The 13988-nt window shown below is 43.2% G+C and overlaps 1 protein-coding gene across 1 annotated transcript; it reads right to left on the minus strand.

Moving 5' to 3' along the window:
* Positions 1 to 5016: 5016 nt before the first annotated feature.
* On the minus strand, positions 5017 to 5955 carry LOC143404691 (olfactory receptor 2G3-like). Its single transcript, XM_076862868.2, has one exon. It carries the CDS (start codon positions 5953 to 5955, stop codon positions 5017 to 5019), a length of 939 nt encoding a protein of 312 aa, XP_076718983.2.
* Between the last annotated feature and the right edge of the window lie 8033 nt (positions 5956 to 13988).

The raw sequence follows: 13988 nt of genomic DNA on the forward strand, positions 1-13988 counted from the left end.
TGGAATTTAATTTCTAATAATTTGGAGAATTTTCTGTTATCTTTCTGTTATTGATTAATAGTTTGGTTCTTTGTGGCCAGAGAACTTACCTTGTTTGATTTTACTTATTTTAAAATTTACATTATTTCCCAGGATATGGAGTATCTTAGCAAATATTAAACTTTTGCTAGGAAAGAGCTACATTAAAAAAATTTTTTTTTAGTTGTAGATGGACACAAAACCTTTATTTATTTATTTTTATGTGGTGCTGAGGATTGTACCCTGTGCCTCACACGTGTTAGGCAAGCACTTCACCACTGAGCTACAACCCCAGCCCCAAGAACTATATTTTTCCATCTTATTTTTTCTCTTTTTTTCCTCTGCATGTAAGACTGTTTGATATTATCCTACATCTCTTGATGTTATGTTCATTTTCCACCTTTTTTTCCTTTTAGTGTTTCATGGCATGATTTCTGTGGGCCTATCTTGGAGTTCATTGGTTCTTTTCTCTGTCGTTCTTTTTCAGATAAGTTAGAAGAATAAACCATTAAGTTATGATATCATGCTTTTTATGTCTGGTATTTTCAATTGGACTTTCAAAAATTATTATTCTTAGAGCAGGTTTAAGTTTACAGAAAAATTGTACAGAAATTCTTATATACCCCTTCCCACCATCCCCAACACATAGTTTTCTCTGTTATTAATAATCTCGCATTAATGTGTATTTATTATAATTGATGAAGCAATATCGATACATTATAATCAACTAAGGTCCATAACTGGAGTAGTGTGTGTGTGTGTGTGTGTGTGTGTGTGTGTGTGTGTTAGGAGAGAAGCATCGACCTAGTAGCCCTCTCCCACCATTATAGATTTTGACATTTGATTTCATGAGTAAAAAGGCATTTACAACTATTAGTGGTGTGATCACAAGCTGTTTCCTGCTTTTTGATTTGCTTTACATCATGTTGGGAAAATTCACATTACACTTATGAAATAACATTTTCAATGGCCACAGAGTAAGTACACCATTATGCGTCCATACCATATTTTAAAAAAATCTTTATTTTATTTTTATGTGGTGCTGAGGATCAAACCCAGTGCCTCATGCATGCCAGGTGAGCGTGCTACCACTTGAGCCATATCCCCAGCCTCTAAACCATATTTTAATGACACACTATTATAAAAGTTTTTTCAATTGACTTCACTTTTTCCCTATCGTAAGTCACACAATGAAAAATTTTGTGTTACATTTTTTGTGCTTCTGATATCTATTTCTTTTTTTTTATTGGTTGTTCAAAATATTACAAAGCTCTTGACATCTCATATTACATATAATAGATTCAAGTGGATTATGAACTCCCATTTTTACCCCCAATACAGATTGCAGAATCACATCGGTTACACATCCACATTTTTACATAATGCCCTATTAGTAACTGTTGTATTCTGCTACCTTTCCTATCCTCTACTATCCCCCCTCCCCTCCCCTCCCCTCTCATCTTCTCTCTCTACCCCATCTACTATAATTCATTTCTCTCCTTGTTTATTTTCCCCTTCCCCTCACAACTTCTTATATGTCATTTTGTATAACAATGAGGGTCTCCCTCCATTTCCATGCAATTTCCCTTTTCTCTCCCTTTCCCTCCCACCTCATGTCTCTGATTAATGTTAATCTTTTCTTCCTGCTCTTCCTCCCTGCTCTGTTCTTAGTTGCTCTCATTATATCAAAGAAGACATTTGGTATTTGTTTTTTATGGATTGGCTAGCTTCACTAAGCATAATCTGCTCTAATGCCATCCATTTCCCTGCAAATTCCATGATTTTGTCATTTTTTAGTGCTGTGTAATACTCCATGGTGTATAAATGCCACTTTTTTTTTATCCATTCATCTATTGAAGGGCATCTGGGTTGGTTCCACAGTCTAGCAATTGTGAATTGTGCTGCTATGAACATCGATGTGGCAGTATCCCTGTAGTGCGCTCTTTTAAGGTCTTCAGGGAATAGTCCGAGAAGGGCAATAGCTAGGTCAAATGGTGGTTCCATTCCCAGCTTTCCCAGGAATCTCCATATTGCTTTCCAAATTGGCAGCACCAGTTTGCAGTCCCACCAGCAATGTACCAGAGTACCCTTTTCCCCACATCCTCGCCAGCACTTGTTGTTGTTTGACTTCATAATGGCTGCCAATCTTACTGGAGTGAGATGGTATCTTAGGGTGGTTTTGATTTGCATTTCTCTGACTGCTAAAGATGGTGAGCATTTTTTCATGCACTTGTTGATTGATTGTATGTCCTCCTCTGAGAAGTGTCTGTTCAGGTCTTTGGCCCATTTATTGATTGGGTTATTTGTTATATTATTGTCTAATTTTTTGAGTTCTTTTTATACTCTGGATATTAGAGCTCTATCTGAAGTGTGAGGAGTAAAAATTTGTTTCCATGATGTAGGCTCCCTATTTACCTCTCTTATTGTTTCTCTTGCTGAGAAAAAACTTTTCAGTTTAAGTAAGTCCCATTTGTTGATTCTTGTTATTAACTCTTGTGCTGTGGGTGTCCTATTAAGGAATTTGGAGCCCGACCCCACAATATGTAGATCGGAGCCAACTTTTTCTTCTATCAGACGCAGAGTCTCTGATTTGATATCTAATTCCTTGATCCACTTTGAGTTAACTTTTGTGCATGGCGAGAGGAGGGGATTCAGTTTCATTTGCATATGGATTTCCAGTTTTCCCAACACCATTTGTTGAAGATGCTATCCTTCCTCCATTGCATGCTTTTAGCTTCTTTATCAAATATAAGATAGTTGTAGCTTTGTGGATTAGTCTCTGTGTCCTCTATTCTGTACCATTGGTCCACCCGCCTGTTTTGGTACCAGTACCATGCTGTTTTTGTTACAATTGCTCTATAATATAGTTTGAAATCTGGTATCGCTATACCGCCTGATTCACACTTCCTGCTTAGAATTGCTTTCGCTATTCTGGGTCTTTTATTTTTCCATATGAATTTCCTGATTGCTTTCTCTATTTCTACAAGAAATGCCGTTGGGATTTTGATTGGCATTGCATTAAATCTATAGAGAACTTTTGGTAATATCGCCATTTTGATGATGTTAGTTCTGCCTATCCTCTATTTCTTAAAATGTCCCCAAAGTAGAATTATTGGATTGAAGGTCATGGATATGTTTAATATTCTTAATTCATAAAACTATTCATCTTCAAAAAGATTAATCTATATTTCCACTAGCAAGTTACGAATGTCCATGTTTCATTGCATTTTGGCCACCTCTGAACTTTATTTAAAGACTCTGAACTTTATTTAAAGTCTTTATTTAAAGACTCAAGTTACGAATGTCCATGTTTCATTGCATTTTGGCCACCTCTGAACTTTATTTCAAAGTGATATATTTCATTGATATTTTAATTTGCATTTTTTGGTGCTTATTGTGGTGGGATTTCCTTCTATATTTATTGACAGTTTGGATTTCTGTTGCCAGTTTTCTGAAGTATTTGTATTTTTGTTACTAATTTATGAAAGCTCTTTTTGTGTTAATGATACTAACCATGTATCTGTAAGTATTTTGCAATTATAGTTCCTGTTTTGTCACCTACCTTTAATTTTGCAGTATTACTTATGCAACACTCTGGATCCTGGGTGGGTGGGTAAGGTAACACCTTTGAGATCACTGGGAACCCTTGGGATGGATCCTGGCAGTCATGGGGGCACAGGCATTCATGTTAAAATTTTCAGGTCGTCCCAGCTGATTTTTTTTTTTGTTTTTTTTGCAAGGGATTGCATAGGAGGAATATATCAGTGAGGGGTTGAGGAAGAAGAACTGAGGGGAGGAGCTGCATATTAACTTCTGAGGCACATCTCTAGGGCCTTCTAGGAGTTGCTGTGTTGGGTACTGGAGTTTCTGTAGCATCTAGTAGAGGGAGAAACCAGGACAGGATAATGATGGGTGACCCTACAGAATGGTGAAGCCTGGAAAGAAAACAATTTGTGTTTGTAAAGATTCTACTAGGAATATGCAGAGTTTGGTTGGGGGAGTTTCCTCCAATCGAAAGGGAACAGAACCAAAACTCCCTGTTGAGTTTTTCCTCTCTCCAGACACTGCCTAGATTTTGCATCTGAGGGCAGGCAGAGCTCTGCCCATTCTCTCCCCTTCTAATTTCCCTAATTTCTCTCCTCTTTTCTGTGAACAGAGTCCCTTTCCCTTGATATCACCTAAGTTAGGCTGTAATTTTCCAAAATGGACCTTATCAAAACAAGGGGAGAGAAGGGAAAATCAAGAGGTAAAAAAATTTTAAAAGCGCGCGCACACACACACACACACACACACACACACACACCAGACACATTGGTTATAAACCAGTGCTTTCCCTAAGATCATTTCAATCAGCCTCTGGTGCTCTAAATGGCAGTTCGTAGGAGGGTAGATATAGGTCTGTTTCTTCCTTTGCGAGTCTGTTTCACTCTAAGATTCTCCACTTTGCAGTTTGTGGGTTTCTAGCTTTGCTTTCCCTCTAGTCCTCTAGTCAGTTCCACAGCCCAGGAAGATCATGGCTAATTACTAGTTGATGGTTCATTCCTCAGCAATAAATTCAGATAATCAACAAATTTAATAGAACTAACTTCATTAAAAGATTACTATATGCCAGGCCCTGTACTAAGCACTTTTTCATAAATTATCTCATTTCATCATTGCAACTTCCATGTGAGGAAGAATTATAAACCTCAGAGAAATTAAATGACTGGCAAAAATTTATGAATCGAATAATCAGTAAAAAACAAGGCTCTTATTCTGGTTTGTCTGGCACTAAAATCCAAGCTCTTCACTACTGCATCCTACCATGGCAATTGTTTGTCTCAAATAACATCACCATTCATATAGCAGATGGCAGGTACCCTGTTCCCCTCCCACTTTGCTTGGGTGAAGAGCTGGCTTGACAGAGCCAGTTCTTTCTCGTCTCATGGAAGAGACTTGGGGAGTGGGTGATTGTAAGTCTTGCTTTTTTTTTTTTAATCTCTCCAGGTCTTTAAAGCCTCACTCTGGAGCCCTGCTCCATCCCATCAACTTGAGGAAAGCCTTCTTCACATCCTTGTTCCTTAGACTGTAGATAACAGGATTGAGGAAGGCTGTGGCAATATTATAGAAAAGGGCCATTTTCTTGCCACTGTTTGATAAGGACCCAGAGCCAGGGCTCATGTACATGATGATACATGGAATGGCGAACATGGTGACCACAGTTATGTGGGAGGCACAGGTGGAGAAGGCCTTGATCCTACCCTGGGCTGAACGGATCTTCAGGATGGTGGCAAAGATGTTGGCATAGACAATGACAACCAGGGTGAGTGGAACCACAATGACATTGAAGCCTGTGATGAAGTCCACCAAGTCATTGAGGGATGTGTCTGCACAGGCCAGCTTCAGAACAGCAGGCACCTCACAGAAGTAGTGGTCAATTTCATTAGGACCACAGTAGGGCAGGTACATAGCAAAGAAGGTATAGCACAGGCCACCCACCACACCATAGGCTGCACAGATACCCACCAAAAGTAGACACATCCTACGGCTCATGATGACCTTGTATCGGAGAGGGTGGCAGATGGCCACATACCTGTCCACAGACATGATGGAGAAAAGCCAGGACTCCGTAACCCCAAAGAGGAGGAAAATGTACATCTGGGCCACACATCTAGCAAAAGAGATGCTTCTCTTCTTGCTGAGAATATGCACAAGCATCTGGGGCACAGTAGTGGTGGTGTAGCACACGTCCAGCAGGGAGAGGACACTGATGAAAAAGTACATGGGTGTGTGGAGGCGCAAGTCCTGGTGGATGAGTGTGATAAGGAGACTGTTGCTCACAAGGATCAGCAGGTAGAAAACTAAAAAGAAGGTGAAGAGCAGAGGGTTGGTCCTGGGGTTGGGGGTGAAGCCCAGTAGAATGAATTCTGTCACGGTGGACTGGTTGAGTTCCTGCATTGTGATCTTCCTGTTTTTAGGATATGGAATTTATTGAGTGCCTGTGTCAAGAGTATGTAAGGAATTTGCACACCCATTGTTTCATTTACATTTTCTAACAGAATCAGGAAACTTTGGATTGAAACGTGGAAACACCAAAAATAATTCCCAATTGTACTTTGAATGATTTTGGAATGAGATTCAGGATTTACTGAGAGTCACACTGATGCAAACGGTATTTCCAGTCAGTCCAGGGTAGCAGCATAGATTATGTTCTTTTCTGGCCTGTGGGAATCTGTTTCTCCTTTTCCTGACTCAACCTTATGTTGACTCCATTTTCCTTTTTCTCTTGGGACTATAGAAGTTGCTAAGCCCTCTGTGGATGAAGATGACGATCAGAGTTGGGACTATTAAATTCATTATTTGGATTAAAATTTTTTTTAATCATTGTTCGGATGAGATTTAAGGACATTGGGCTCTAAATTAAATATTAAGTACAATAAAGATTAGAGTTAAAATTTAACATTTAGTTTTCTAAACTGAATCTTGACTGAGCTTCAATGGCATTGATTATGTCAGTCATTCAATAATTTTTATCAACATGTTCACTATGACATTGTCTTACCAAATATGAAGGTTGTTTTTCTTAAATGTTGGGGCAGGATATTTTATAGTTAAGAGAAGATCTTGGATAAATTGAGTTTGGCTCTATAAACAATTTTTGGAATTACCAATATAAGAATAATCTTAGTGTATACATACAAAGGAGATATAATCTTAAGTTAATAATGTTTGAATTGCACAATTAATTAAATTTTGTCATGCTTTCTTAATTAGAAATACAACAAAGACTTGTCTTTCACACTGTCAGTGTGGTGCCATTAAACTGGTTTTGCTTTGTTGGAGACAATGAACATCAGGAGATTCAAAATTTTTTCCCTGTGGTTGGGTCTGCCTTTCAATATTCATTGTTGTTCTGCTTTATGACTCAAAAACATTTGCTTTGTTCCTAACATACTCAAAATTCTAGGGATTGTAGGAAACTCTGCAGGACAAAATCCATAAACTAGTTTTGTGAAAAGGCATTTTTTTGCTAAGAGCTGATGATATGTGACTGGGTAGAATATCTCAAGGTATCCGTTTTTGACTGGGACCCCTTTTAGTACCCTGGCTTCATAAATTCCTTTCAAATTTCTGTTTTCTGAACTGTCACAGAGACATTTAATATGGCATATAAAGAAACTATATTGACTTTATAAAGAATACCTGGCATAAACCAAAAGCCAACACTATGCTTCATACTAACACTATACAGTTGAGGAGGACCTACAGGCCAAATATAACCTTAGACCTGTTTTGTTTGGTTGTTTAGTTTTTAAAAGAGGTGCTTCACCACTGAGCCACATCCCTAGCTCTTTTTATTATCAATTTTTAAATTTTGCAATAGGGTTCTTGCTAAATTGCTTAGAATCTCACTAAATTATGAGGCTGGCCTCAAAGTTTTGATTCTCCTGCCTCAGCCTGCTATATCACTGGGATTACAGATATGCACAACTGTGCCAGGTTTAACTGCCAATATTTTACTTATACATAAAAAAGTAGATCTTCAATAGGAAAGATCAATGGAATAGAAGGCAGCTATCAACAGGTAGGGAGAAGAGATAGGAAAAAGGGAGAAAAGTGAATGAATTTAACAAAACCACACTGTGTACATGTATGAATGTATCACTGGGAATTCCACCTTTATGTATATGTAGAAAGTACCAATTAAAAATAAATAAATGAGTGAAAGAAAGATCAGTAGAGGAAGGGAAATAGGGGAAGGAAAGAGTGGAAGGTACTGGAAATGAAAATGGAATGAATCAAATTTCATGAATCTCTTGATTTTTTCAAAAATGAACCCAACTATTATGTATAACTATAATGCTCTAAACAGACCAAAAAAAAAAAAAAAAAAAAAGAAAGAAAAAAGAAAAAACCAAACTAGATCTTCAGGATCATAAATTTGGCCATAATGGGTCTAGGTTTTTATTATTGGCAATGGTCAGGAGGCATGTGACTCTCCTTTTTCATGGAGCATGAACTCTTCCACTCCCAGTGTGAAGTATTTCTTATCATTCATTAATACTTTTCATAGATTAGATTAGCTTTATACATTTTCATTGCTTTTTGAACCCCTGTCCATGTGAATTTGTGGTTCCCATTCTAATGATGTACTATAATTATGGGCTGCTCTATTCATTGTTATATAATATTATTCAGAAAATTTTTTAGCCAAATAAAGAATAGTTATGAGAGAGGAAAATCAGAAATGGAGAAAGACAGTGGTCCTGGAGAAGGCTCTGAGAAGAATGGAATAGAGTGTCCTCCAGCTCTCCACCACAGAGTGACCTAGGGAATCAGCCTGTGTAGTTTAATGTAAAATCATTGGTTGGTTAATGCAAACCTGTTTTGCATAGGAGATTACCTGGGAGGAAACAGACCAAGACTGAAAGCCTAGGTGAGTTCCATGCATATAGAGAAGGTGGATTGGGAAACAGACTGGAAACCCAAGTTGTAATGACTCATCCCAGAGCCAGACTAGGCAGTTACAGAGAAGATGGTCATTAGGCGAAAAGACAGATGAGCCCAGATCCTGTCTTCCTGAGGCTGTTGGACCCCTGAGGCAGGAAAACTAAGGAGAAACCAGGCTCAAGCTTGGGCTGTTGTGGAATTGGACAGTGCAGTGGGGCAGAGAGAACCCTGGATTTGGAGTCAGGATGACCAAGGCCCCAGGAGCAGCTTTGCCATTCTTGCATTTCTCCTGCCTCATGCAGGAGTATCCCATGCAAGTTACATCACCTCTCTGAGCCTTAGTAGCCTTATCTGTACAGGGAATGCCACAAAGTGTTTGGGAGGTTGGGGGACAATAAAGAGTCTTGGGTCCATGCCAATGAATAAAGTAGATGCTGGATAAACACTGAAAACACACAAGGGACCTGCTGGTGTCTGCACAAGAGGTGGGAACACAAAATGCAGAGATGCTTCTTTGCCTTCTAAACCATCATGAGAACCCAGAAAATGTGCCAGCTGAAAGGGGAGGAAGCAGACTGGCCTGGGATGGGTTGCTCTGGGCTCTAGCTGCTCCGTCCATCTCTGTGCCCAAGGATCTATCTGCAGGCTCGCTCACGAGAGGTGTCCACCCCAGCTGCAGGACTTACTGTAGAGGAGCCCAAGACCAGACTGAGACTGCCTGCTACTACCAGTTCACTGCCCTCTTCCCCCAGCCTGCCACTCACCTAGGGCAGGAAGCAACTTTATCATTATTAATAATAAAGGAGGCCAGCCTTCTGAATGTGCATGAAACGTCTTTACATTTGTCCCAACCAATTGTCAGGGTCACAGCACCCATTAAGTCCTGGTCAAAGTCGAGCCTTTGTTCTTTCTAATCTCTGGTTTGCTGTGTGACTTTGGTTAAGTCACCTAATGTCCATGGCCCTTGTGATCTCATCTGCAGTGGTGCCTCTTGAATGCACGATGGACACTTTCTATCTAGCCTAGATTTTGGGCCAGAAGCTGGTGTTGTAGAGATAGAACCCACAGTCCCACCTCTCCATGGGTGCCTCATACGGACTGTCCTCGGCCTGGGGACATGTGAGGCTGAGCCTGGCAGGAAGTGTGTGTGGTGAGGGGATGCTGTCTTCTGGAACTGGCCACTCCTGAGAACAGAACTGAAAATGTGTGCTGGAGTGAGAGACTTAAGTCTTACAATTTCACAGTTATGCATTTTCAAACTTTTTAAAGCCTTGGAACTTTTTTTGGTCAAAGGCCAAGTTCTATAGAAGCTTGGAAACCATTCCATACACCCTCCACTGGAAACGCAGGATCCCCAGTGGCTCCTCTTACTAATTAAATGTTCCTTGAATCTCAATTTGATAACTGCTTGTACAAATTCTCTCACCAAAGCCCAGAGAGGGGAAGACACTGGGCAAGTCTGCACAGCAAGGGGGTACCTAATTAGGAGGGTACCAATTGTGTTGTTCCCCAGCCCAGACCCCTACGGCACCAAATGCTGCTCTCAGAGGTGAGCCAGGACATGGGACTCAGAGACAAGGAATCTGATACTACAAACCACATCAGCTCTGAGATATGGGGTCCTTAATAAATAAGAGCTATGGTGATGAGAGGACCCCCATTCTTACCTCCAGCATGTGCCTGCAGGCTGAGGGCAGAGGAAGCAGAGAAGATGCAGGTGGCAAGTCCCTGTTCCCCAGGACTCCTGGGCTTTTGATGAATTGGTGTCTTCATCCAGAGCAGACCATGGGAACTGGGTTTTCTTCTCACTTTCCTTGGTTGGCTTGCTGAATGCCTTGGGGCCAACTGCTTGGCCTCTCTGAGCCTTAGGTTCTGACCCCTTAGGTTTAATGATGATCTATTGTCAATGAGAAGGTAGAAGTGGATTGTGTGGTTGCAAGGTCCTGGCAGAGGGCAAGTCTCTAGCTCCCTGGGTGGCTGGGAATTAGGGTCAGGGGACTATCCTTGGTTACTTGCCAAAATACAATGGAAATCAGAGAAAAGCTGATTTTTTTTTTTTTTTTTTTTTTTTACTGTGGACCTTTTTATTTATCTCCTCCTGTCAGATCTCCTCTCTTGCAGCATCCACAAGGAGATGAAAGACTCAGAACAGCTGGTTTGAATTTCTCCCTTTGCCATTTACTGGCCACGACTCTGAGCAGTGATTATTCCTTATCTTTAGAAAGAGGAGGTTGAGTGAAATAATGTCTGTTTCTAAAGATGCATGTTTTCTCTCCCATTCTCTTTTTGCTGGCCCCTTCCCCTATCACACACACACACACACCTGCCTCCCTCATGTCAGCACAGAGCTTCAGAGCTAAGAACATCCAGAGAACAGATGAAACGAGAAAGCAGAGAGAACGATGGGGAGAGAGGGTGAGAAGGGAGAGAGGGGCACACACCAGATGAGCATGAGGCAGAGGAAGACACCTAAGGCAGGAAGGGCCCAGATGGAGGAGAGAGAAGGGGACGCACAAGGGACAGGAAGAGGAGAGTGGGGGCTCAGGAGGAGGAGGACCGTGGGACAATATTTGTTCCTCCATTGGTGTTAGAAGAGGGTCAGAGAATTGAGAACTGATGGATGACTGTCAGAGGGACCCAAAAGGGCAAGGGAACAAGAGGACAGAGAGGAGAGAGGACAGGGAAGAGTGTCTGAGCTGCTGAGCAAGCAGGCTGTGAGGTCAGCTGGCTGCAAGGCAGAGACCAGGGGGAGGGGGGACAGAAGGGAAGAAGCAGGAGAGGAGGGAGCGGAGGAAGGAGGAAGAGCCCCACAGCAGCGGGGTGGGGTGACTGTGGACCAGGGAGGAGGTGGACAGACTGGTGGAGGCCAAGAGATGCAAGCGGTGGAGGAAGACGGGCAGAGAACCAGGCTCCTGTGGGAGACCCTCACGGAGCAAGGCCTGGTGAATCAGAGACATGAGGGGAAGAGGAGGCATCAGGGATGGTCGGGGCTGGGGGGCAGCTGGGCCACCAAGGTTAGGGAGAGTCCAAGAGTGCAAAACAGAAAAGTCAAGAGACAAAGAAAGGCAGAAAGAGTGAGCTCAAGGTGCGGGCGAGAACTTCAGAGCTGGAAGAGAAAGAGAGGGGACAAAAATTTTGGAGACAGAAATGCACAGAGACGGCAAAGAGAATGAGGCAGAGAGATAGATAGAGATGGACAGGAAGAAGCAGACAGAGAGATAACAATAGGCCCAGAGAAAGAGAGGAGTAGATAAGACTCAGAGAGCAGGAGGCAGAGACAGGCAGCCACATATGCACTCACATCAACATGGGAAGGGACAGAGATAGAGAGACAGACAGCTGGCCGGCAGGAACTGCATGTCAGCCCAGGCTCTTACCTGGAGCTCCTGGCCAGCAAGATCGGAGCTAGGGCAGCTGACAGCTCCCCTGCAGGACTGGAGACACTGCCGTCCTGAGCTTATGATCCTGCAGGGAAGGGGGTGTGGGCAGGGCCCCCTCCGACTCAGGGGCCCACTCCTGAGAAGACCTGGCCCCAGGGCTCCAGCCAGGACAGTTCCTGCTGCCACCACTGGCTCAGGGAGGAAGCACTGGGCTCCTGTGGGGCTTTGCCGCCCAAGGATGTTCAGTCCATACCCTCTTCTGGAGCCCACGCTGCATATGGGAGGAGAGAGGAGGCTGGAGCAGGGTTCACATGCTGAGGGTTCTGAGCTGGGCTCACACAGGGCCCCGGGGCATGTCTTTTCTCAGTGACTCCTTCCCTAAGGGGAAAAATGAGGTCTCTGGGAGGTCTGGGGTGATGAAGGCCATGAAATTGTCCTTTCTCCTTGCCAGGCGATGTCCCCAGGGCGATTTCATCCATGAGGTACTACAGGCAAAGTGTCTAGGCCCTTGAGCTTTCTTGGTTTACAGACATATTAGAGACTTTAAAGTGAAAAATATCACCTCAAAATGGGGATCATACAAAATCAAAATTAGTCAATGTTTAAATGACTATTAAGTATGACCTGTAATCAGTCAACTCTATGTGTTATTGAACTCTCACACAGTTATAGAGAAAGTGATATATTAATTGTATTTAATGTGGAACATGGTTACATTTTAATATGTATCTCATAAAGTATGGTGCCCCTGCAAGTCTTAAGCTATCCAGTGGGCTCTGGGGTCTCAGCCCCTTGAGGGGGTGTTCTGGAATCTCAGGCCACCTGGTGACAAACCTTTCTCTTCCGTGTGGAGAAAACAGGAAGAGAGATGGGGCCAAGATTGTGGCACAGAAGACTCAAGACAGACAGCAGAAAAAACGTACATCTTACAGTCCCCAGAGTGAGGCAGCTGGGAGGACCTCAGGGCCTCCACTTTGGATGTCTTTGGCCAAAGAGGACGGAGAAGCCCAGGTCTACCTGGAGAGCAAAAGAAACTTCAGGTTCCATTTTTTTCTGAGCGTGAGAAATTCACTGGTTCCCCCAGACAGAAGTGATATTGGAACGTCGTTCAGTATGTCACTCGAGGAGCCAGGGTGATGCTTGAGCAGGCGTCTGGGGCCATATACAGGCTCTGAGGAGCTGCTGGTTTGAGCTCAGCCAAGGAGCGTTGGCTGTGGGACAGGAGGAATCCTCAGGCTGGTTTGCCTTCTCCTGGGTGGAGGGGAGGTGGGAAGCCAGGGATGGGATCTGTGACCTCACTGCTCTTGTTTTCCCTCTCCTACTCACTTGGTCACCTCTGTGGCCACAATGATGGCTGGACACTCTTCTCAGAGATGGGTTCCTTCTTCTGTTCCCTCTCTTTTGATCCAGCATTGGAACCCACTACAGTACTGATCAGGCCGTGGAGGCCTGTCCTCCAAGGGAGAGGACCTCAGGATTTGGTGGTGTCCACATGCTTCCTCAGAGACCCTCAGGGAGGCCTTCGCCTGCCACATGGGAAGTTCCCACTCCAGGGGTCTCCTAACACCTTTAGAGGGCTGTTTCTTTCCCAGCATTTTCCTGATCCGTCCCGGCTGCTCAGTCCCAAGCACTCAGGGACTGTAGGTCTATGCTCCATTTCCCTTCTCAAGAAACAGGGCCTAAATTCAGCAACCAGGCTCTTTAGACCATGAGTGTCCACATGGCTGCTACATCTGTCTTTCTGATCTGCCGCCTGACTTTGCTCCTGACCTTCTCAGGAACCTTTAATGGTTCCCATCTGTGGAATTCCATCTTAGCTCTTATCTGGCAACCAGAGCCCTTTCTGAGTGGACTCCTGTCCAGCTGTGCAGACGCCAACTCCTCTGCTGTTGTTTAACTCACACGTGCACTCTGCACAGCCAGGACCCCCCTGTAGCTGCCCCGCCTCATGCTGCTCCCTCAGCCTGGGCTGCCCTAGGGTACTTCCTGAACCCCCACCCCATGCCTCTTAGCCCAGCTCCAGTGCTCCCTCAGCTGTTGAACCTTCCTTTGCAAACTTAAGTGGACTTCTATAAGGTCATCTGCTCTCAGGCCCTGCACAGTTCCTTTCTGACATTTCATATATTGAGAACTCTGCTTTCATGAGAGCCTTCCAGGATT

Source organism: Callospermophilus lateralis, chromosome 7 (assembly GCF_048772815.1).
Source record: "Callospermophilus lateralis isolate mCalLat2 chromosome 7, mCalLat2.hap1, whole genome shotgun sequence".
In the NCBI taxonomy this organism is placed as follows: Eukaryota; Metazoa; Chordata; class Mammalia; order Rodentia; family Sciuridae; genus Callospermophilus; species Callospermophilus lateralis.

What these genes read in the sequence shown, in the direction of transcription:
- LOC143404691 (XM_076862868.2), bottom strand. Translation starts at nt 5,955, where the DNA reads ATGCAGGAACTCAACCAGTCCACCGTGACAGAATTCATTCTACTGGGC.